This window comes from Polyodon spathula, chromosome 24 (genome assembly GCF_017654505.1).
Source record: "Polyodon spathula isolate WHYD16114869_AA chromosome 24, ASM1765450v1, whole genome shotgun sequence".
NCBI classification, from domain to species: Eukaryota; Metazoa; Chordata; class Actinopteri; order Acipenseriformes; family Polyodontidae; genus Polyodon; species Polyodon spathula.
In genome coordinates, this window is record NC_054557.1 from 9843249 (window position 1) to 9868825 (window position 25577).

At 37.8% G+C, this 25577-nt stretch overlaps 1 protein-coding gene across 1 annotated transcript; it reads left to right on the top strand.

Moving 5' to 3' along the window:
• The first annotated feature begins 3115 nt into the window (after positions 1–3115).
• LOC121299325 (RNA polymerase-associated protein LEO1-like) lies at positions 3116–11471 on the top strand. Its single transcript, XM_041227016.1, has 12 exons — positions 3116–3217; positions 4071–4784; positions 5151–5255; positions 5506–5600; positions 5951–6099; positions 6189–6273; positions 6399–6493; positions 7579–7713; positions 8132–8267; positions 8754–8946; positions 9917–10014; positions 11149–11471. The coding sequence occupies exons 1-12, from the start codon at positions 3160–3162 to the stop codon at positions 11272–11274; spliced, it is 1989 nt and encodes a 662-aa protein (XP_041082950.1). The 5' UTR covers positions 3116–3159; the 3' UTR covers positions 11275–11471.
• The last annotated feature ends 14106 nt before the right edge of the window (positions 11472–25577 follow it).

Consider the following 25577-nt stretch of genomic DNA (forward strand, 5'->3'; position numbering starts at 1 on the left):
TATTCATTAAGATCAAACTTCCTTGTCCTTGTCAGGTAATCCTTTCAAACTGGTGGAATATTCCAGTCAAGTGTAAGTACACAGCTTGTTTCTAAATAATTCTGTCTTGGCTTGCTATGTCAACACTACTTTGAAAGTAAGACTTGAAGGTTTGTATCGCAGAGTATGGGGAACAAGTTGTGGAGCAGGCCTATGTTGTTATTATATGTACCTCTCCTAAACACAAAGAAAGCCCAAATTGCAGAACAGGTACAGTATATTCACTCCCCACCCCCATTCTGTATGGGGATCAACCTTTCCATGGTAACAATATAGCTTTTTTCCATGGTATTGTATAAACAAGATACACTATATAACAATAGAAAGACCCCCATGCAAATGAGATATCCCAAGGGTAATACCCTGGTTAAATAACCCTAATTTAGACATTTGAAATTCAATAATAAATGTTTCTAGTAGATTGAAAAGACTTCTGATGAAGCCCTACCTCTCAACCCATCCTCGTTGTATAGGCTGAGTACAGTTTCCAGTTATGAAACTATCAGCCAGACGGGTGGAAGTCACTGCACTTTTATTATGGCTGCGTTTGTATGTTTTCTTACAGATAATGCAGATGGCATTGCTAAAAGGAGGGCAAGCACATTATACATTTAAACACAAACAACTACCTATACACTACTGTATATAACGAGGGTCAAAATCAGTAGTTCATATTTATATAATGACATAACTGTTCAGGGTGGATTCCTTGTTTAGCAAGCTAAAGAGAACCAAGATTGTCATACCGCATGCATACTGTCAGTGGTTAAAGAAGGAGGTCCCCGGTTCAAATCCCAGCTCACTCACTGACTCATTGTATGACCCTGAGAAAGTCACTTAATCTCCTTGTGCTCCGTCTTTTGGGTGAGACGCTGTTGTAAGTGACTCTGCAGCTGATGCATAGTTCACACACCCTAGTCTCTAAGTCACCTTGGATAAAGGCTTCTGCTAAATAAACAAATAATAATAATCTGTTAAAATGGATAATGGTTGGTCTAACTGAATGGGCAAAAAATGTTTTCCTTGTAAAGGTGGGAAGGCAGTAATTTTGAACATAATTGCAAAACGAATGAAAAAAGTCTAAATGACTTTTATTTATTAGTGAGGGAACAAATAAACAAAAAACTAACGGGCTGCAGTAAAGTTCAAAGTTCAAAGAGAGCTTGCCTTAGCTGAGGTGAAAGCTTCTTATGATATGAACTAGCTGTGGGTGCCATATAATACCCCTTACAGAAAAGATAAGAAAAAATATCAATAGGTTACCATCAAAATACAAGCGGGCCCTCATAAGAGAACACTGCATTACCAGCAGCACACATCCACTGAGGTGGAACAAGTATTTCACAGCAATGAATTTGTGTAATGTTTCAAAACAGTATGATAACACAGGCAAATATTACCACTGTGGCCCCGTTCTACCAATGGATGAAATTATTTTAGATTCTCTTGTGTTACCATATGATTGCCACTTGGTACAGACCATTGCATTGTCATGTAATTATAATATCACTATTTATTTTTAATTTTTTACAAGGTCTGATTGTACCTTCAAATGCAAACCAGTAGAAGGCCAGTAAAAGTGTCTCAGTTGTGAGCACTTGGACAAAGGAAGATGTTGCTGTGTGGTTAAAAGAAAATAAGCTGGACTTCTGTCTCAACCGTTTGCAGCGTATGATGGACCATTGATGCACCAGCTACAGCAATTAAGCAGGAGGTAAGACTGACTGTAATATAAAGGTTGTGGTCTCAAGAGACAGATAAGAAATGAAACTTTTGTGATACGCTGCTGACTGAGATGAAAAAGAATAAAAGAACCCTTAATGACTATAATAGTTGCACTACCTGGTTTTATCCAGTAGATGTCACTATAGGGTGAACTAACTAAAGAGTACCTGTAATAAACAACAGCCAACGTTCATAAAAAAATGTGTCACTTTGACAGACTGTTGAGGTATTAAGGATTTTTTTTTAAACTAAAACATATATTTGTTTGCTTATAATTTTGTTATTTTATTGCCCCTTTTTAATTGCAATGGATATGTCAATTAATCAGTCAATCTTTATTTTACATAGCGCCTTTCATAGTGGACCACCATCACAAAGCGCTTTACAAGATGCAGATATATAAAACTATATATTGTATATATTAGCATTATTTACCTCAGCATGAACTCTGTTTCACTCATATCACACATGAGAACAAGGTTATTCTTGCAATTGAGAGTATGCAGTATAGCAGTTATGCAGTACTAACCTTTTCAAACTTTCCATCAAAATAGAGACAGATGTTTTATCAATAGAACTGAATATTGGATTACCTGAACTCAGTCCTGTACTACCCAAAATGATTAAACGCATTGTAATGTAATGGATAGTGAGCCTGACGTTTTTGTAAATTGGACAGTTTTGTACCTACTGTACTATTATTACAGGACGGATCCTGTTTTTTCTTTGTATATGATACATTTTTTTATTTTTATTTTTTTTTGTATTTGATATGTTTTATGTTTTAAATGTTAAATAAAAAATATTACCATTAGCAGCCTTGACTGTAATACTGTTGTATTTTGTATTTGTATTTCCTGGGGAGTGAATTAGCTTTTTTCCCCCCAAACTAATATGGTCATGGTAGAAAAGCATACAAACTGAAAAATGCTACAAACTATGTAAAAAAAACATTATTATTATTATTATTATTATTATTATTATTATTATTATTATTATTATTATTATTATTATTATTATTATTTTTGCCTGCCTGTTTAATTTAGGACTGTTGTGAAAAGGTTGATTTTCCAGCAGTCTGTGTTTTACAGAAGGGATTGCTGCACCAGTGTAGTTTACACGTATTTAAATGATTAGTTGTAAATTAATTACGTATTCGTAATGTAACACGTCATTACATGGAAATAAAAAATCGCCTGTTTTTTCCATGTAGCAGCAATAAGATTCCGTTAAAGTATTTATTTGTAGTTTTTTCAATCAAAGACGTTCTAGAGGAAAACCCTTGCGTCCTGCAGCGCTATCTACTGGTCAAATATTTTAGTGCAGTTCTTTTTTTCAACAGCGACAGGAAACAAATACGATTTGTTTAACTTCCAGTCTCGGCGACTCTGAAAAATGGCGGATATGGAGGATTTGTTTGGGAGCGATGGTGACAGCGAGAATGAACACCAAGGTAACTCTTTCTTTTTGGAAGAATAGTCATTCCACGCATAAATTCTTTGTACATTTAGTGGTGTGCTTAATTTGTTTAGACACATTCGCGCCACAAAAAGTGGATGTTGTGTTTAATTAACATGGTTATTAGGTGATGTTGTAATCATGGTAGATTTTTTATTATTATTATTATTATTATTATTATTATTATTATTATTATTATTATTATTATTATTCAAGCGGTTAAAGTTTGCTTTGGAAAAGTTTAGAATGTAACTACGTGTATTATCAGCACCAGTCTTGTACCGTTAACTTTATTTGTCTTGGAAAATCTACGATCTACAGAAAAACATTACACAGGTTCACTCAAACCACTATATTAAACTTTGGATTTTACTGCTGCCCGTTGGCAAAGTACGTTGCCTTGTTGTATGGAATTTATTGCTTATTTTAGCATATAATCAGAATGCAGTACAGTAGTTTTCTCAGTAACTGTATTTTAGACAATAAAAATGGATTCTAAGAGATGTTTGTTTTTTGTTTTGCACATTAAGCTGAATGACCTTACTAACTAGCTGTATTGTGTTCATGTGACGGGATCAGTAAAACATAATGTCTTATTGTATTAAATTGACATAATCTTTCAATAGGCGCAGTCATTTGGTATATTTGAATACACCAAAATATTCAATGTCAGCAATACTAAAGTAACTGGAGTTTAAAAAGTCGAAGATAAAAGCGCTTTCTCTTTAATGATTATGATTGAGTGTTTAAAATAGTGAATCAACATTCAGTTATTCTGTTTGCCTATTTTCTGTAATTCATGACATGCAGAATAGATCCACAGTGACAGAACATCCCTCTCTTGTTAGATTCCGGGTCCGGGTCTGGTTCTGACTCTGAGCAAGAACAGCCCAGGTCTGTGAGTAATGCATCAGGGAGTGACAGTGAAAGGGAATGTCACCGTGATGATGATGATGATGATGATGATGATGATGAAGACGACAGAGATGCAGGGCAGCCCAGTAACAAGGAGCTGTTTGGTGATGATAGCGAAGACGAACATGGCTCCCAACACAGTGGAAGTGACAACAGGTCAGAGAGGTCAGACAACCAGTCGGAGGCCAGTGTGCATTCTGAGCAGGAGGACAATGAGCATTCAGACGTGGAGCAGCACAGTGGCTCAGAAGGGCACCATGATGAGGAAGATGGCGGACACAGATCTAACACAGGCAGTCCTCAGTCTGAGGCGGGCAGTCCTCAGTCTGAGGCGGGCAGTCCTCAGTCTGAGGCGGGCAGTCCCCGGTCTGGGGCACCTAGTCCCCGGTCTGAGGCAGCTAGCGCCCATTCAGAGGCGGGCAGCCCACGATCTGAGCCTGCTAGTCCGCGGTCTGAGACTGTAAGCCCCAGGTCCCACGCTGCCAGTCTCCACTCCGAGGCTGAGGGCTCAGGAAAAGAGGCTCATTCAGAGGATGAGAAGTGGGCCAAAAGTGATCAATCAGATGACGAGGCAAAACCACAGCAATCGGGTGATGAGCACAGGCGCTCCGATGATGAAGAGGAAGAACAACGGGAGCACAAGTCAGGTAGGGGGCAAAAAACAAACCTGTTCTTGTCTAAACAACTTCCTGAAGCATCGTTTACTCGCACCTTGATTGCGTCAACAGGAGTCACCTGTTTGGCATTGTCTTAGTTCTACAGTAGAAGATATCTTCTTGAAAGACAGTCGACAGTTCTGTAAAATACATTAAAATTCAGTTTCAGAACAATAGTGATACCCAATAACACACTTAATGCACATTATTAAAAAATATTCATTTAAAGATGTCATGTTTTTTTTTTCTTTTTTTTTTTAATTCAAGCATCACTTAGTCTGAAAAAAAACATTGCTTAACCCCATAATTAAAATAAGAAGTCCATTATACATTTTCTTCTCATTTTGTTTCTTGCAGAATCTCCTAAAGGCAGCGACAGTGAAGATGACTTTGTGAGACAAAAGCACAAGAAGACAGTAGCATCAGATTCTGATTCTGACAGTGATGTTGGAGGACACAAAGGTAATTTGCTTCCATTTAGTTGATTCATTTTAAATGAGGCTGACTCCTTGATATATTGCTCGTGTATAGGCTTGCAATTCAGAGCAAATTCACATTGTGTGTGTTTGATATGGCACATCATATCAGTAGCACAGCTAACAAGTTGTTGAATTCTATTTATCCTTGATAAATGAAGATACAAGGTTTGAGTGAGAAATACTTTACAGACCTGTAGTGCATGATGGTGAGGTCATGTTACTGTTTCTTATAGAAAGTAAACCTGCAGCAGATGACCTCTTTGGAGAAGCTGATGATATTTCCTCAGACAGCGATACTGAAAAGCCCACCACCCCAGGACAGCCACTTGTGAGTGCAGTGCTCTGAAATATTTAGATTTTTATCTCAATATCTATTCCAAGCCTGTACCTATGTATGTTTAGTTTTACACATCAGAGAACAGATTATCCTTATCGGTAACTTGGTGTTATGTTTTTCAGCACATATAATTGAGAGGTTCAAATGTGGATAAGTATTGGCGGTGACTGTCTGTGTTTCATGTTACACATTAGCTTTCTGGTGGTAACTTACAAATGATTACATTACAAGCTAATGTGTCTATATATCCTATGGGTTTAAAACCAGATTAAAATGTTAGGGAACATTTTGACTTTAGCTTCTTTGGGTCCAAACTGATTAATTCTTGTTTTATATCCCAGGACAATGAGGATGGAATGGAAGCTGATCATCCAGAGGAAGAACCTGTTCCAGAAACAAGAATAGAAGTAGAGATTCCCAAAGTCAACACTGATTTGGGAAGCGACCTCTACTTTGTCAAACTGCCTAACTTTCTCAGTGTGGAACCAAGGTAACTATTTCTTCAGTCCTATTAATAATAAAATGAAAACTGTCAAATGCTGTGATGGTGTTAGATGATTTTCTGCTTCTGTTTCTCAGGCCATTTGACCCTCAGTATTATGAGGATGAGTTTGAAGATGAGGAGATGTTGGATGAAGAAGGAAGAACCAGACTTAAACTGAAGGTAAGTGAAGAAACAGCAAACAAATCCACACGGCTATTGGTATATTGCATCAACGGGTACTGCACTCTGTATGATGAGAGGACCTTGCTACTTTCCAATAAGTAGCAAATTACTATTTCATCCAGGTAGAAAACACTATTCGATGGAAGACGCGGCGAGATGAGGAGGGAACCGAAATCCGTGAAAGCAATGCACGGATTGTGAAGTGGTCAGATGGAAGGTATGGAGATTTATATGTGTTAGGCACATATCTGAATCACAGAACCATGGCAATTTAGTGCCATTGTGCTTCAAGATAATTTTATCCTCCTACATAATCGTCAGTAGCACTGTAAATATATTTCAGTATCATGAAAAAGAGATCACTATGACCAATATCCACTGTAAATGTAACAGTGTGGACAAGTATATCCGTTTATACACAGATTTTGATACTCACCCATAAAACAAGCCCTGGGAACTCCCAACTGCGGCTTTAGTCAAGACGTCATGATTTTAGTACACAAGGCAAGGAATTCTGAATAGCCTCTTCATTGAATACATAACAGGACTTTTCTTTCTTCAGAGCCTTTTTTGATCCCAGTTGTCTCAATAATTTTGCAGAACATTTGTGGTATTTTATGTTATTACATGTATTGAAGCAGTGGGCATAAACTGCAGCCACAGGTGTGTGTGTGTGTGTGTGTGTGTGTGTGTGTGTGTGTGTGTGTGTGTCAAAATAATCTCTACTGCATCCAAGTAGTCAAAATAAATTGCATATTGTGATTGCAGTTATGGCAGCTAATGGCCCATTTCACACCACATTTAGCTAGGTTAAATGAGATTTAGGAAAATTGACTAAAAGCAAATATGACCCATAGGGCCATCTGCCAATCAGAAAACGTTGTTATTTTCAAAATTGTTTTTTCGTTGCTTTTGTTTGGGGGGGGGGGGGGGGGGGGGGGTATTGCCATACTGTACTTAAACATAATTAATTATTGTAGATCTAGTAGTACACCAGGGGGAGCCATCTCACTTTGAGCTAAATAAATCTTACCTAATGATCTGTGATCTGTTAAATGGCTTATAGTCCATTATAAGAGAAAAGCATGCAGGATAATGGGATGTATGTATTTATTTATTGATATCCACACTGACTGTTGTCTACTCTTTATAGAGCCAGTCAGGACGAAATCTGAGCAGAAACCTTCAGAATGTTGCTAGTTTTAAAGTTGCAGCTTATTTTTGGACATGCCGACGAGGCGGAGAGATGTACACTCCTGGTATAGGTTTGGTTCATGGTGAGTGTTTGTTCTTCCGTTCCAGCATGTCCTTGCACTTGGGAAATGAAGTGTTTGATGTGTACAAGGCTCCACTGCAAGGAGATCACAACCATCTCTTCATCAGACAGGGTACCGGTCTCCAGGGACAGGCTGTGTTCAAGACCAAACTGACATTCAGGTGAGCACCCTGGCAATGTACACAAAAAGCATCTTGAATACTGAGGGATTAAGTTCAAGGCATTAGTGTCACAATTCATTCTAGCAATGCCTTACATGACATTTTTCATAGGTCACACTTGATAAAATGTGGCTAGGGAGTGGATTCTTAATGTTTTTTATTAGCTTAGAACAGTGTGTTTTTTCTACCAAGTTAATTTGGATTAAAAATGTATTAATTCCCATGATTCTGAAATTGGAACATCCCCTTGTAGATTACTGTTTCATTTTGTTAGAAAAAGTCCTAAAAAATTGAACTTGACCCTTCTCAGTCTGTTAATTGCCGAGTCTCTTTCATTGTAGTGTTTTGAAGAAGTGCTTTAGGGATATATTTAAGAGACAGGAGAGTGAGAACCCTTTCTTTTTCTTGTTCTGTGCAGGCCTCATTCCACAGACAGTGCCACTCACAGGAAGATGACGCTGTCCTTAGCAGACAGGTGTTCTAAGACCCAGAAGATTCGAATATTGCCAATGGCAGGCCGGGACCCAGAGTCTCAGCGCAATGAGATGATCAAGGTAAGGATGCTGTATATAAAGAGGTCTGGTGTGTCCCGGCTGCTTTTAATATTCTTCACAGTGAATATCCCTGTGAATATCAGTAGCTCATCTGATGTGTAGAGGTTAAAACATTCCCACAGTCCTAAAAATAGACATTTATTTTTTACAGAGCTTTTCAATGTTTATTTTATTATGAGTGCTGAAAATGCCGTAATCAATCTAAAATAGCCTTTTAGAGGGCTGCATTTGTTTTGAGCTTTGCCACGATCATTAACAACACATTTTGTAGCAGAAGATCTGCATCTGAGAATGGGGAGATAATATACAGATTAAGCAAATGGGGACATACAAACTTCCTGAATTGGAAGTAACGGTAGAAACACTGAAGACCAGTCCTAGTCCACAAGATAGATTTGGTTATTTTATTATGAGCCAGTGACCGTCATGGTCCTTTCTGATGAGCCGAACCCTCAGAAGCTAAAATTGTGATTCTGTTGAGTTCAGAAAGAGGAGGAGAGGCTGCGTGCCTCGATTCGCAGGGAGTCCCAGCAACGCAGAATGAGGGAGAAGCAGCACCAGCGAGGACTCAGCGCCAACTACCTGGAGCCTGACCGCTACGAGGAGGAGGAAGAGGGAGAGGAATCCATCAGCCTGGCTGCCATCAAGAGCAAATATAGGGGCGGCAGTGGAATAAGAGGTAGTCCTGAGATCTCGCTTGCCTGTCTGTTCACTTTTACATAAATTTAAAAAAAAAAGATTGCATCTGGTACCATAGTTTGCTAAAGAAAGCTTGGAATACTTGTAGATAGTCTTGAGCTTCCTTGATCTTTTCATCTGGGGAGTGGTACCAGATCATTTTCTTTTTTTAAACAAATGCATAAACGTTGATATATAACTTGTGCTTCTTTTCACAACTACACTGAATGAAAGTTCACAAAAGGTAATATTTTTGGAACTTTATTCTGTAATCTTTTAACCCTTTGTGGTCCATTTATTCAGCGCTTGCCAGGCACGTCAGGTCCAATTTATTTTCACACACGCTGTTTATTTTATACATGTTGCTTAAATTTTTTTTTTTTTTTCCAGAGTAAAACAGGTTTAAAAGGCATTGAATCGCAAAAGGACACTCTCCAGCCACCCCTTGTTCACTGTATTTTTCATATACCTCTTTATAGAAGTGCATGCTGATAAATCCTCTCCTGATCACTCGTTTTATCACCAAACTCCTCAATAATGTGACCCAAGTCATTATTGTATTACTGTAACATCTCAAAAACCTCTGCAAATGTCCGTGATATTCCTTGAGCGCTGGATGCAGAAGCAGCTGTCTCCTTTGTTTATGTCTGTGTTATCTCTATGGTACTTTTTTTTTCGGCTTCATTCGTCTTACTCAGCCATTGAAAGGTTTTCTCTGCTTTTTCCGGAGAAAAAACTATTAGAGACCTGTGCTTTACGTCTTTCTGATGATGTCGGACAGGAAAGGGAAAATTGTAATGTCGGACCTGGACTGACGTAGGACCGCAAAGGGTTAAAACCCTAGGCTAGGCCTAACATCCTCAACTGGAAAACCATATGTGATTTGAAAGTTATTCCACTTAAACTCATTACTGGGTTGCTTGCTTAAGAATTCTAATACATTTAACACTGCTTGTTTTTTTTTTTTACAGAGGAACGTGCCAGAATTTACTCCTCTGACAGTGATGAGGGGTCTGATGAGGACCGAGCACAGAGACTGTTGAAGGCTAAGAAACTCGACAGTGATGAGGTGTGTATGCAGTGGCTCTTTATAAAACCAGTGTGTTCTTTACAAAGTGAATAGGTTCTTTTTAAGCCATAGCAACACCCTATTCAGATTTAATACCGTTTTATTCTAATGTGCAATTTGCATTGTTTGAATACCTAATTAAACTGCCAAGATAATAAAACTTATGCAAACCTAATAAAAAAAGGCAAATTTTAGGACGTATTGCATTCAGAATTGTAATTCTAATTGGACATATGCAAGAGTTTCATTTTGCCACAATACTTTAATTGGCTTAAGAGCACACTTGCTTTACTACAAGTTACTTGTACAGCAGGGAGTTCTCTTGCAGTGACTACATAATGCTTTGTTTAAAGCTGATTTGAATATTTCAGTTTAGCCCAGGTTCAGTTGCTCCCCACTGGTGTGAAATTAGAGGTAATCACTCTGGATAGTAATTTTAGCTGCACTGAAAGCAGAGCAACCTTGCTGTTGTCCGAACTAGAGGACTTGTAAAGCAGATCCCCCATAGCTGGTAAGATTGATGCACTACCTTTCAGGTAACACTACCTTGCTGCAAAGTTTGACTACAAATACAATATTTTTTTTTTTTTAGATCAGGCCAATTTAAAATGTCAATGAGAGTTCATCATACTCTTGTCAGGTTTAACCATGGTGGTCATATTAGTATTCTTTTGTTTGGAATGTTTTTTTATTATTATTATTATTTCCCTGTATGGCTTTTGTGTTACTGCTTGTGTCCTATACTGCAGATTCAGTCCCATATCTCACCTGTAGATGGCACCTAAGGTTTAGTTTTATTTTTAGATGTGTTAAAGTGCTTTAAAATGTGTCATCATCTGGTATAAACGATATATTTTTGAAAGTATTGTTTAGTCACTGTCCCTTTTGAAATAATATTATATACCAACACTTCATACAGTCCAGGCCAAGTTGGATTAAGCACCTGAGGCAAAGTGTCTTGCAATTTGTAAGGGAGTACAAGTAACGTGCTCATGTGTATTGACTCTGTAGTGTGAGTTTGCTGTTGTTGCTCTGTTTTTCAGGGTTGAAGAAATGACTTTTGTGCAAATGTTTGGGTGTTAATCTGCAGCAGAGTAAAGAGCCGTTGGGTTTTTGTTTTGTTCAACTTTGCAGGAAGGTGAAATTTCTGGGAAGAGGAAAGCTGAAGATGACGACGATGACGACGACAACCATGAGAAATCCATGAAAAAACCCAAAAAGTACGTCATCAGTGACGAAGAGGATGAAGAGGATGAGTAGGTTTAGAATGTGTAATTCTCTCATTGCAAGTGCAGCCTCACTTTCTTTCCACTCTGTTTCTGTCATCCACCTAGATAATGTTCTAGAATATTTTGATAATCATTGTTTAAACTTTTTTGAACCAATTGTTTGTACAGCTAGTAAATAATAAAGAACAATGTACAAAGCAAAACACCCAGCATTGTTTTGTTTCTTTATTTTTAGTCAGTTTCTTTTTTTCTATGTTTCTATATTCAGGAAACTACAAAAAACAATTCACTTTTTACGAGTAAAAGGAAACATTTGCAGGTTTTGTTATAAAACAAAGTATTTCTAAATTGTGTATATACTCGATGTTGCTACGGAGTACACAGGGACACATTATTAATACAGTGCGTAATTCTTGATTGGCAGTAGTTATGAATCCACTGTCGTTTTGTAAATAGGCAAGGCATTTTACATGTTAACTTGACTGACAGAACCAGCAGCCACGTTATATACGATTAAAAAGATATTGGAGTGATTGAAAAGCATTCTTAACAAAATGGCTCAATGTTCATTTAAACCCTGTTTTTCAGTTTAAAGTACCCGGGACCCAATGCGTTTGTCTACAAGTCTTTGACAGACCAACAAAAATGAGGAATGTTGCCATTGAAAGTTGCTTATGACAGTCTCATAATAACATTTAAGTTCCACTTCGGTAACTAAAATATGCAGACCCATGAAATCAACAGTGTAACTAAGACAACCAACAATTTATTAACATCCTTACGCTTTCCCAATGAATGGCTAATACATCAGTTGAATTGGTAGTCTTAGCTTCATGACATCAGTGAACGTTCATCTTCCATTACCCTCCTTACGGGTCCTTATTCAATCTTCACAAAGGTGAATTCTAAAATACAGTACAGTTTCTGTTTGTATTGCATTAGTTCTGGACTGATAAAATATTTTTTAAACTGAACAAACTTTGAAAAAGATGCTGTTCTTTCAATCCGGTCCACAGCCATTAGACTGCAGCTTGAGGCTGAAAATAGATACACATTTGAGCTCTATTGATTTTGACAAATAAAATCAAAGTACAGTACACTTATGTAATGCTGTGACATTGGAAAGGATCTCTCTTTAACACTGAGTCTGGAGATGGGACCTGGAAGTCCATCTTTCATGGAAGTCTTTAAATCATTGTGTAGTTTTTTTGTAACCTTTAGCTGCTATGTGGGGAGCAGGTGCAGGGGCTCCTCTAATCAAGCCAATCTGTCAATTAACCTGCCTTTTTAAACCCTGGGTTCAAACACTCTTTCTGTTCTTTTTGCATTTTCCACCTTCCTCCCCTCCAAATGCAGCACCACCTCTGTAACAGCCCCTTTGGGGGCAAGCAATGTCACTTCCCAACCTTAGGCCTTGATGTCTGAGAGGCAGAGGAGACCCCCAGACAATCTTAACAATCCCTCTGTCATTCCAGGCCCCTCCTGGGGGCAGTATACATGCTGCCCAGCCTTGGCAAGCCAACGAGGAAGCATATCATCTTCCAAAGCGTGTCACCTTCCTAAAGTCACAAGCACATCATTTCTATTTCAAATCCTAGGGCTTATTCCTCACAGCCCTTGCTCCTGTTCCATGAATTTCCAGGTTAAGATTAAAACACATAGCAGGAACTGAAGGAAGACTCCCTTTCCTCAGAAATGGAATGGAAGAGGCACTTTCTTCATTAAAAAGTCATTGGTTATGTGCACTCTAAAATAAACTATTTAGAACTCCACACACAGCCTGCAAAATGCAAAACTAAACTAACAAAATGCAAGCTGCCCAATTCTGTTTGGAATTTAAGAACTGCACCACTAAAAGTGACCATTAATTAAAAGCCGTTCTTGTAATAAAGGTTTTGTCCTTCGAAATCGTGCACAGAATTCTGGACCCTGAACGACATGCATGACTAACAAGCTTGTTTGAGATCTCTGCTTCCGCTCTGTAGATGCTTTTCAGCCTATGGCGTCTTAGGAGTCTTATTTAAGTCTTGCTGTGTACTGACGAAGTTCAAGCAATGCACACAGTATCCATGTTTATACTAGCCTGGGCATGCTTGGATTACAGAAGCGCTCTTCTGTAATGCCTTAGAAACAAGAGTTTGGGCTATATATCACAGAAAATTTGCTATCTATTTTCATTGAAAATGTGTTGGAAAGGACGGAATCGTAGCTGCTGTGCTACACCTTGTTTTGTGTGAAAATATAATGAAATCCTACTAGCTACACTGCACAGGTGCTTGGAGCTTTGTGTAGAGTAGTAGGGATGTAAGAAGGTGAATGTTCATTAGAAACACATAAAGTAGCATAAATGAATAGGAAAGATATGAGATGAAACTGAAACCTTGACCTTGAAAATGTCCTCATTATGATGAAGGATTTAAATAAGAGCAGCAGCACAGAAATAGACAAGCCAATCAAAAATCATTGCCCATGTTTGGCTTGGAAATCACGTGGCCAGTGAAAAGCACATGGGGACTCATTGAAACCATCTTTAATGACTATACACTGGTGTTGTCTCCACTCGGAGGTATTCAACTTAGCCTTTCTTGTGCTAATGATGTTCCCAGCACATGTTTAAAGCCTCTAGTGCTGGTTTTAATATGATCTTATATAACCAGCACACGGTCCTCTGTTGTGTGCCTTGCTTCTTACATGTGGCAAATAAACAGAAATGAAATGTAATACTTAAAAGCTCCAATTAGCTTTGTTGTTTTGGCACAGTGGACATCATTGGATTCACATATAGAAGAACAAAAGTAAAACTGCAAAACAGAACAAAACTCCCCCACGAAGCATTGTGTTACATGACTAATTATTTTGGTACATTGTCAATGTCCTACCTCTTAAATAGCCTGTTATTTCCATTAGCTGTTTTTTTGTTTTGTTTTGTTTTTTGTTTTTTAATAATGGTATAATTTAGGTCAGCCTGTACCAGAACCACACAGCTTAATTCTCGAAATATGGATCTGCTTTTGATTTAGGCTTCAAGATTACAGATTTCTGTTTAAAATACTCCAGTCCAGTCCAGGCATGCAAAATGTGTTTAAATCCTACAACTGTGACATGGCTTCTTGTTTCTAAATCTTCTTTTTTTATTTTAATTTTTCTCTCACACACACTCACTAGACCAGGGGTAGGGAACCCTAGTCCTGGAGAGCCACAGTCCTGCAGGTTTTGTAGGTATCTCTTAATCATCAATTGCTAAATACCTGGAGCAAATGGTAATTCTGACCAATTAAGCCCAATCATTGAGTGAATTAACTCATTAAGAGGCTCGGGTAAAACAAAAACCAGCAGACCCTGAGGCTCTCCAGGACCAGGGTTGCCTGCCCCTGCACTAGACTGTATATTGTTCACAAAGTGAATTGGTTTAGTTGCCCCATTAGTATGCTAAAAATAGCCTAAACCTGACAGATTATATAAGGGATAAACAATGAAAAGGAGGGCTTAGGTTGGCCAGGGTGTCCTCGGCTCACCACGCACCAGCGATCTCTGTAGTCTGACCGGGTGCCTGCGGGCTTGCCTGCAGTGTGTAAAGAAGTGGGCGGCTGGTGGCACAAGCTTCAGAGGACAATGTGTGTTCATCTTCTCCCCTCCCAAGTCAGCGCAGGGGTGGTAGCGGTGAGCTGAGCCTATAAATAATTGGACATTCTAAATTGGGAGAAAATAATAAAATAATTGGCTACTACTAAATTTAGAAATAAATAGATTTAAACCATGTGTTCTTGTTCAGGCATTCACAGTGTGCCCCTTTCCTGGTCATGTAATGGAAATTCTTCCTGCCTTCACAATAACTATCAATGCCACTAGGTGTCCCCCCTCGCAGATACAGATATAAATTAATTCCGAATCACAACTGACCCATTTAGCAGGTTTAAATATTTGCTTGTGATGTTTTTTTTTTGTTGTTGTTTTTTTTTTTCAAGGAATTACATCTGCCATAATCACATGTAAAGTAATATAACATAACTTATATATGGTTTCAGATTATATTGCTACTGTGACACTGCTTTGTCATACTATAGTAGCATAAATAAATATGTTTTCCTGTATTACTAAGGTCGTATGGAGACATATTAACACAATAACACAATTACACATCAGACAACTGCACTAAGAGAGCACTAGCTCTGAGCAGAAATAGATTTTATTTTAAGTGAAATAAAGTGCCACCTGTTTTAAGCAGACAAAGTTGACAAATGTTCAGTCCCTGTGAGACCAGTTATTTTGCTTTCTAAAATCGTTTTGGTGCAAACTGGAGCAAGAGTTGACTAAACGACTGTAAAGTAAATTCTAGTGAAGCAAAAACAACATCCTTGTTACACCCAAAACTTACTCTAATACATGCATTACTTGTTCTGTCATGGGAAATTCAGTGTTTATTTATTTATCTAACACAGAGTTCTGTCTGTGTAGTGGCAATAATGCAACCTTTCACAATAGGGAGCTGTGTGATATATTTTTAGTGGTCTTGGTATTACCAGCAGTAAGAAGCGATTTGAAATTCAGTGCCGGTCAGAGCATTGCTGGTACACAGCCAGTTTGTCCATGTGTGTCTGGCTGCTGGAGCCTGCCCTTGGTACTAATAGGGAGCTTAGAGCTCTCCTTCAATCTAATCACAAGTCATCTGACTTGGACTGAACTGAGAAAAAAAAATACCACAAATCAACTGTAAAGAATATTTAAAGAAGCAAACACTTTTATAAATACGTCCATTTTAGTAACCCGTGTATACTTTAGCAGGGATCTGTATGTTTAATACAGTTGTATCATGAGAACTGCTCATACAATGCAGATGTGTGCGGGGAACATCATTAGCATAACAAAGGCTTAGCTGAATACAACAAACTCAGTATGGACATTGCATTGCACAAGAAGGCCATGGTTCTGATTGCCTGAGTTTGCTTGAATTTGCTTAAACTTTGATGATAGTGTTGGTACTGTCTAAACGTGCACTGTCCTTGCAAACAAAACTGGAGGTGTTGAAAGCAGTGGACAACGCACCACTATACAAGACAAAGAAAGGTGTTGCTACAGATGTCATTATTCTAAAAACACAGGATACAATAAGACAGCCTGTGATCAGAATGGGACATGCAGATTTCAAGTGCAGTTCATTTGCAATGCATACTTTTTAAAAGTCCACTTGTAGCCATATTTTCAATAAAACACCCCTTCAAACGGATAATACTTTTCATTGTTCTGTAATTTAAATGTGATGTCGGTGTTACTGTAAATTCAGTAAAAACTGACAGTATGCATTTGAATTTAGAATCCAAGTAATCTGAATTACTGATGACACTTTTTCTTTTTGATGGTTTTTTTCGAAGGATCTAAGGGAGGACTAAAGTATAAGTTCAAATGAGTCAGGACCTGAGGGCTTTTATGGTCTTAACAAATAATGTCTGGCCTACTCAGCAATAATGAGTCACCAACAGGTTTTACAAGTTCACACAGTATCGCTATACTGCATGCAGGTGTTTAACAAACCTCTCCCCTGGCAGCTCAAACTAACATGCACATGCAGTGTTTCATATCAAGGTTTAACATACACATTTCACATAGTTTAGAGGGTTAAACATTTACTATAGGTAATTCTGACCCACACCTCTACATTGACAACACCTTTGAGGCTACACTACAGCAACTGATGTATGAAAGCACTGTGCTGCAGCACTGGGGGCAATGTCTAGGAGCACATTACATACTGCTTGTATGGTTTATTGCTAGTCTTGTAGAAAGACATTTGTCATTTTTTAGTAGGAATAATTTCATAACAATGGGACATAGAGCTATATTATTGATTTTGTTTCTTTTCATTCGTTTGTGAATAGTACTTGTTTATATTAAAGACGGTCTGGAACAAAATGTCAGAATACATTATTGATACCGTAGGTATTTATATCTTTTTATGAGATAGAAATGTATTGCTCTTGCCCCATCCTGAGAAATGTTCTTTCTCATCTTAATGTGAGATGTTTGAACTTGGGTGCCTGCATTCAGTGTTTGTCGCAGGTCGAGGTGCTACTTTTAAATAGAGCTGCTCAAGCTGGGTCAGTTCTAGGTTAAAGAAAAACTGTACATTTCTGCATACCATGAACTTACAGAAGATATTTAGCCCCAGTAGAGGTGTTAACAGAAATTATATTATAAATGGAATCTCTCAGCCATTCACTCTCATTGAGATTCCAAATCCTGTCATCCTAGTAAATGATACAGCCCATATACAGACAGCATAGAGCCGGATGACTGATTGAAGTCAAACTCGGGTCAGAAGAGGCTTTTTTTTAAAATAATAAAAAAAAACAGGACCTTATAATAAGAAAAGACTATAATAGCTATAACTAGATAACACATCCAGTGTATTTGGAAGATAAATGCCATCTAGATACCATTAATAAGGCTAGTACATTACCAAGATTATTGGCGTCTTAAAACTGGTTGTAAAATGATAATTTAGCCTGGTCATTTACTTTAATTTATAAAAAAAAACGTTTTATATTATGAAAAGGGATACAAAAAAGACTTGCTCTTTAAAAGAGGTTAATTATTCGAGATTTTATTTCGATTCCTTCACACAAAAAGCAATGCTCTAATAATGTAAATTTCACAATAACCATTGTGAGTAATGTGAAAATCTATGCAGCTTGGCATATTAAAAGTGTGTCATCATCATTGACATAATGCTATGGCAATCTTGGTCTAGGGTTGCAATGGCATCCTCTCGTCTGTTTCTAGATGGCGCAGTGGTGTTGCGCCCTGCCAAGTTTCTGTTAGTTGATGACAGCGCTGGTGACTGTCCTCTGTTCCACAGCAGAGCGTAGGGACTGAACAGAGAGTTCTTATTGCCATGGTGATCTCTGCAGGCCAGGTTTGATTTACCTGCCATATGGACAGGCAGGCAGGCAGTGTAACCCAGTGTACTCACTAAAGAATAAACAACATCTGTGAAAAAAAAAACCTACCCTTTAGGTACAAGGAACTGGGAGTTATTTGAATTCAACATGATTTGAATCAGCTTTTTTTAAAAACATTTCCAATTTCATTAAATCAAATATTTGCTTATCCTGTTACTGAGTTTATTAGTTTTTGACCAATCGAGAGTTCTTAGTTCAGTCCTATCTCATACCGCAATCCATGTTAAGATAAAAGGATGACGTCATGGAAATGTTTAATAAAAGGATTAGGAGACCCCAGCTGGGGATTACCCTTTAAATGAAGCTAGTATTATGGGAAACTACCCTAAACCATTTACACGGTTCTGTTATTCAATTTGATATCAAGAATCTGGTAAATATTTAGTAGAGCTTTTCAGAAAATTAAAAGGTACTAAGGACCTTGTGTTACATGTTCCCATGTGTTGCTACAACTGTTTACATAAGGTGTGCATTGTTTTTTGGGGTTTTTTTTACCACTTCTTTAAACTTTTAAATTGCATTCCCTGTCTCAAGATGGCTTCCCTTGTACCTGCATGGACCTCTCAGAACTACATTTCCCATCATCTTCCTGCTCACTGGTAAATCCATCAGTGGAGAATGATGGGAAATGTAATTCTGAAAGGTCCATGCAGGTAGATGAAAAGCCATCTTGAGGCAGGGAATGCAATTTAAGTTTTAAAAAAGTGGTCAAAATGTAAAAAAGTAAATAAATTAAAACACTACACACACCTTACGTTAACAGTTGTAGCAACAAATGGGAACATGTAACACAATAAAATAAAAAGGTCTGTATGTGCTCTTTAACTTGACTTTCTATTTAAGAAACCACAACCCTTTAAAGGGAAAGCAACCTCAACCCAACACTGTAGTAAAAGTTTCTCTCTCTTTGTCATTGCACCCTGTCACTTAAAATTTCACAATGTTCCTAGCCTTTGCTGTATACAGCTATAACAGGGCAGAGTTCCTTTACCCTTACTCCCTTTTCTCTTAGCCCCAATGACGCGATTGATCTTGTTTGATTACTTTCATTAATCCACTGAGCTGTCACATTCTGAGGCATCTTTGTTGAAAACCTACACTGCAGCTAATAATAATCCTGTAGAAAACATTAATAGCAAGCCTGTCACAGGCACTAATTCAGCACACCACTTATTTGCCCACACAGCTTATACTTTACACGTCTGAGAGTCTATACCGGAGAAGGAAGGACGGCTTCCTAAAATGGCTACCAGAGGATATATTTAGACCAGTTGGAATATGGAGGCCAGTCTCTACTCGCTCCCTCAGAAACATGTTCCTTAAATCAGCAGTAACCCTCAGAAATATGGTATTGTAGTAACCTTTGTATGAAAAAATTTATGTAAAATGACAGTCTGGCATTCCTTATGATCTGTTGCAGAAGAAACCTGTATCTTTTAAGAACAGACTGTAAGTAAGGGGTTAGCCTGACACTATATTGCCCTATTACATATTTTAATAACATCCTGGTCTTGTTTGATAACAGCAGTAAGATGTTAGATTCAGTGGCACTGGAACAATTTTTAAAGTGGGGGTGCTGAAAGCCATTGAACAAAACTGTAACTCCTGTATATGATAGAAGCCATGCAAAGCCAAGGGGGTGCTGCTGCACCCCCAGCAGCCTTAGTTCCAGCACCCTTGGTTGGATTTCAAATCCTGTGACACTGTGACCATTAAATTCTGCTCGCCCCACTTACTCTGCTACATTAGTAGAGCTGAAAGATTGCACATGACTCGAATGGAATGAGAAAGGTGTCCAGGATTCAATACAAAAATAAAGCGCCTAGGTTTTTTTCCCTGTTTTTTTTTCCTGACAACATTCAACCCACGTTCCAGAGGAACTGCGTATATGTGTTTTAAATAGAAAACATGTATGTTTATGCAATGCCATGTTTGGAACATGTCCACCTATGTCTGGAAGACTAAACAGGAGAGAAACCCCTTAGTGTGCACACATGTGTATCTACTGTGTCTACCTGGGTGTATATTTCCATTTATATATGTGTGTGGATAAGAGAATTTAGGAATAAGCTGGAGTATTTACAAGTACACACAGTGCATGAGGTGTGCAAAAACATTTCCAGTTTGCTGTTTGTTAAGCCTTGATGCAGTCTCTCCTGACCATTCTGTAGCACGACATTTCCATTGTAATCAGCATGCCTTCCTCCCCAGGAACAGCTTATTCTTAAGCAATCTCTGGGAGTGTCTAGAGGCCCTTCCTGCAGTAAGCTTGAGAAATTCCCTTTCCACTCCATGTCTTCCTTAGACCCAGGTATAAAGCCATCTGTCTTGCTTGTCAACAGTGAGATGTGCTGCTGAGCCATTGTGCTTTTGCAGGTAGACAACCCCACCGACAAGCCTGGAATTTTTACATCACAGTGGTGTCTGATGTGGAAAACAGACCTTGAAAAAAGTTCACTTCATAGACCAGTGTAATGAGCTATGAGTATTGGGTTGGTCTTTCATTTATTACCACCGAGTCTTTAAATCAGTGCACTGAAGAGACATTTTATTAAAAAAAAAAGACACCATTCTCAATTACTGTGCACTGCAATTACATGTAGCTCATCTATTGTTAAATGTTCTTAACAAGGACCAGTACTGATGCCTTTTCCAAGCTCTTTAAGGAATGCAGACTTCCAAGTAAAACAGGTTTCAAAACTCAGATTCTATAGACGGTGCACTGATATGGTAATCTTACTTTCTGTTCACTAGATGGACCATTTTGAAAATCGCTTTGAAACAGACTTTAAAGTTATAAATATAAAAAGCTGTCAGGATGTTAACAATGAAAAGAAAAATTACAGGTGCGTTATTTAAACCGTTGCAGCAACACCTGGGGTTGTTAAATTTTTCGGGAGCCCGCTACTTACTCTTTAAATTTAAATTTAAAGTTGACTCATCTAGGATTTATAAAAATGACAAATTTCGAATCAGTTTAAATGAATAGAAAATCTACTTCACACTATCAGTAGATATGGCAGTGCAATAGCTGGTTTACTAATTAACAGAGTATGAGATTTGATTAGATATTCCAATGTTACCCATAACCCAGTTTTAAACAGCTTGGAGAATTTAGCAATGTCTGATCATCTGATAAATTATTTATTAACTAATGCGTACAGTTGAACTTTGCTAATTGCACAAATGTATTTCAAACACTCAGTGAAAAGCAAGCCACTTCAGGACCCAGAAGTGCATGGAAGGTCACAGTGATTGCAGGCAAGGGTACTGTAATCCAAATCTAGAATTTACCCTATTATGAAACAGCCACTGGTATTGGATCAGAAATAGAAATGCATTTACAAATATAGCTTGTGTTATACAAGATCAGGTGCTTTAATCAAAGTGTGACCAAACATATGTGGCAAAGCATTAAGATTCCTTCCTAGGTATTTCACCATTGGAGCAGCATGTGCTAATTCTGATTGATTTAACCCAACTTTTTAAGACAGGGCTTGCCTTTGCTGCAGTGTTGTTATGTATTTCTTCTCCTCCTGACCCTTATCATCTTATAGCAGGCCGTCTGGTCCAGTGGATAAAGAAATGAGCATGTAACCAGGAGGTACCCGGTTCAAATCCCGGCTCACTCATTGTGTGACCCCAAGCAAGTCACTTAACCTCCTTGTGCACCTTCTTTCAGGTGAGACGTTGTTGTAAGTGACTCTGCAGCTGATGCAAAGTTCAAACACCCTAGTCTTGTATCTTGTAAAGTACTTTGTGATGGTGGTCAAAGGTGCTAAATAAAGATTATTATATGCAAATTTCCCTTCCTGAGGGGTGATAGTTCATCTTTGTCAGGAAAGGAAGGTGGGATCCTAACCATTCCTGCATATGAGTAATCCTATTGCCTTGAGGCAAAACAATGTTAACAAGGACTGGCGTTAATAAGTCACAAGTGTGTCATTGGGTAGGGCATCGAATGAGGAGGAATTTGCATTTGAGTTCTGAAAGGTTTTGCCATGGCTAGGAAAACACAGAACCTATCAGTCTTTATCGGGGGGGGGGTTAAGACAGCATTTTAATGGGGTTAAACATGTCACAATCTGTCTCATACGCAACAAAGAGAAGGCATGAGGAGGTCCAGTAAAAAAAAGTATATAAACATTGTACAATTTCCACTTTTCCCAAACAATTGTTAATTCAGATATCATAGATTTTTAATACAATCATGTGTAATCTTCTGGAGCAGCTTCACAATGAACATGTGAAAATAAATAAATAAATAAATAAACATTTCAGCAGTTCTGAAATTGAATTTTGAATTGTATTTTTACAGGAAACGCATTCAGTTTTCACCATTGTACAAGGGGGAGTCAGATGTATGAACTTTGCATAAATTATTTGCCAAGTTAACTGGTAAACACCTGTTACCTCTCTCTCTCTCTCTCTCTCTCTCTCTCTCTCTCTCTCTCTGCAGGGTTCAGATACTGCTTTTCCCCTATTGGGAGCTGAGTGCTGGGGGATCATTATGCGCCTTTTTGTCAACAGGACTGCATCCCATTTGATTACTGACAGAAGCAGGACAGCATTACCTCCCTTTCTGATGTACATTAACATTGAAGCAGTCTGAGTCTCTGAGTAATGGAGCTCTGCCATACTCTCTAATCTAATCATTTTCTCCTGTTTATAATTCACTTGACTTGAGTAACCATAACATAAGTCTCTAGGAACCTGAGTCGTGTTTATCATAGAATAGACAATTAAATAGAATGGAAAAACAAGATTGCTGCCCAGACCTGCAACATAATGAGATGGTTCATGCACAACTTTTAACGCTCAATAATTCACCAGATACACAATAGGACTGAAAATAAAGTTAGTAGTATATTTAGACATTGCATAACAAAATAAACAAAGTCTCAGTCATTCATGAGTAAAAAACCTCATTCTTTTCAGATGAGCTAGTACATTTATTTAGTATGTTCCTAGCTAATACCCTATTCACTGTCCTACAGGACTGCAGGGTTATCACATTTTGAAAAGTGCATTGTAATCATATTGTGCTTTATTTAGGTTGTGCTTATATGGGTATCAGTATGATGGGTATCACATGTTGAATAACTTCTTATTCACGTCAGTTATCAATCATCAGAACATGAATTACACATTTCCCATAGACGTTTATAGGCATTTTTAACCTATCAATTTAATAATAACTGTATATGAATGTTGTAAAAGTTATATAAAACTACAAAAAGTTTTATGTATACAGGTATTTTCATTTGGAATGACTGGAATTTACATGAATTGTATTTCCCATATAAGTTAGCATGTGTCCCACATGATTTGGACAACAATAGAAAAATCTGTCATGCTAAGAGCATTCATTATCGTGAGCATTTTGTGATACAACACAACGGCAAACAAACACTAATGAACCCAAGTGAACTCCAGTGACTTGGCTGTTGATTGACAGTGAAGCAGTAATTAAATGAAGTGAAACTATATTTCAAGGAAGAGCACTTAAGTAGCACAACCAACCATTTCAATTGAACCCTGAAGCCATTTTAAGGGTTCAAATTAATTAAAACAATAAGACGTTATAAACACACACACTGAAGCCTCTTTAGTTGTTATTTACCTATGAATTAATGATTTAAGACTGTTTTATTTTTCTTTCAATGCTACAATGGCACATTAAAAGCAAGAGGATCGAAGCATCCAAAACAAAGGCCTTCCAAGTGGGGGGGGTGGGGGGGTGGGGTGGTCTTTTGGTAGTCATGGAAACACAACACACACCCAGAGCTAATACTATTCAATTATTTACAAATATAATTGTTTTTTCTCACTAAAATGTCCTTTCCAATAGCAGATGGTAATTTGAGTAGGAGGTCGGAACTACACGGGATACCTATTGTCACTCCATTGGCTTTAGCCAGCAAAAAAAGGCAATCCACAGGCAGCACATGGACTCTTAGCAAAATTAACTTCATTTAGACTATCTGCATGGTTTGTTGTACTATTAGGGTGACTTTGCTGATATACAATATATGGTATCATGCTGGAAAGATTGTGGGGGGAGGTGAGGTGGGGTGGGGTGCCACTCTGTTTTGTGCAATACACAGGCTTGCAACTGTAATCTGTGGTTTATCAATCAGACAGATTAACTGAGAAAGCCATGCATATACTTAGTGTACAGTTTATGTTAATGTAGAAGTAAACCAGTATATTTCAAAATACATGAATACTAAACAATATTAATTAATATTCCCTACTCTGGACCACCTGAATTTAATCCAAACTCCTACTCATTCAAAATAACTGTGACCCGGCATAGGCGTTCACAGCTGATTGTGTTGACAAACTTTTTTTCACTCCTTCCTGAGTACAATTTGTTCCTTGGAATTTTCTAAGAAGATTCAAAAGAACAAGATGCTACTAAAAACAGATGACGTAATGTTCATTTTATATACAATAGCTGCAATTACCTTTTATAGCTATCTTTTCTTTCACATTGAGATCATCACTTATTATAGCATTCATTTAGTGGTTCCCTATTTATCTGAAGGACACCAGGTTCAGACCCACAGCCAATCCAATACAGAACAACATTAAATAGTATACCAAAAGTATGACTCTCAAATGAATTAACAGAAACATGGGAAGCATCCCATTCTACAAATAGGACTTCAATAGTAATCTTTACATGCTTGATTACAGCAGATTTGAAGTTGGTTGACAAATGATTAAAGGTGGATTTAAAAGACACTATTAAGACAATTTGGAGTTTGCGAGTTGAAGGTCAGTGAATTGCGTCATGATGTGTAGCACTCAAGTATGTGAGGATAAAAGGCTGCTTATATAACTAATAGTTAGCCTGAAGTGACTTGTTATGGAACGCAAAAAAAATAAAATCAAAAACCAACCCGGCTTTGAACATGCCCTAGCTTTTATACATAAGAAATATTTCCCCCAAAAAAACATACATTTCTATAGAAATATTATACTTACAAAATATGGATTTAAAATAGCTAGAGGTAGCTTTGGTCATTTGAATAAAATACTTGCTATTATTAACAACACACACCCAACCCAAACACACATATAGAATTCAAGTGTTTGGTATTACAGGTACTCAGGGCATAGGCCAAGCACAACAATTAAAAGAATAATCACCTATTTTAAATACAGTACACTGTTTGCTGTTTGTGTTTAATATGAAAAGTCATTTATGATGCATTTTTATGAACTCAATACTTTTGTCTCTGTATCTCACTATTAAAGTTAAAGGAAAAGCACAAGGGTTGTTTTGAGCTTTACCTGGCAATTGTTAATATTTTTTTAGCTTTATAACATCTGTGATGGCCTGGGGTATACCTGCGGGACCATAACTTTG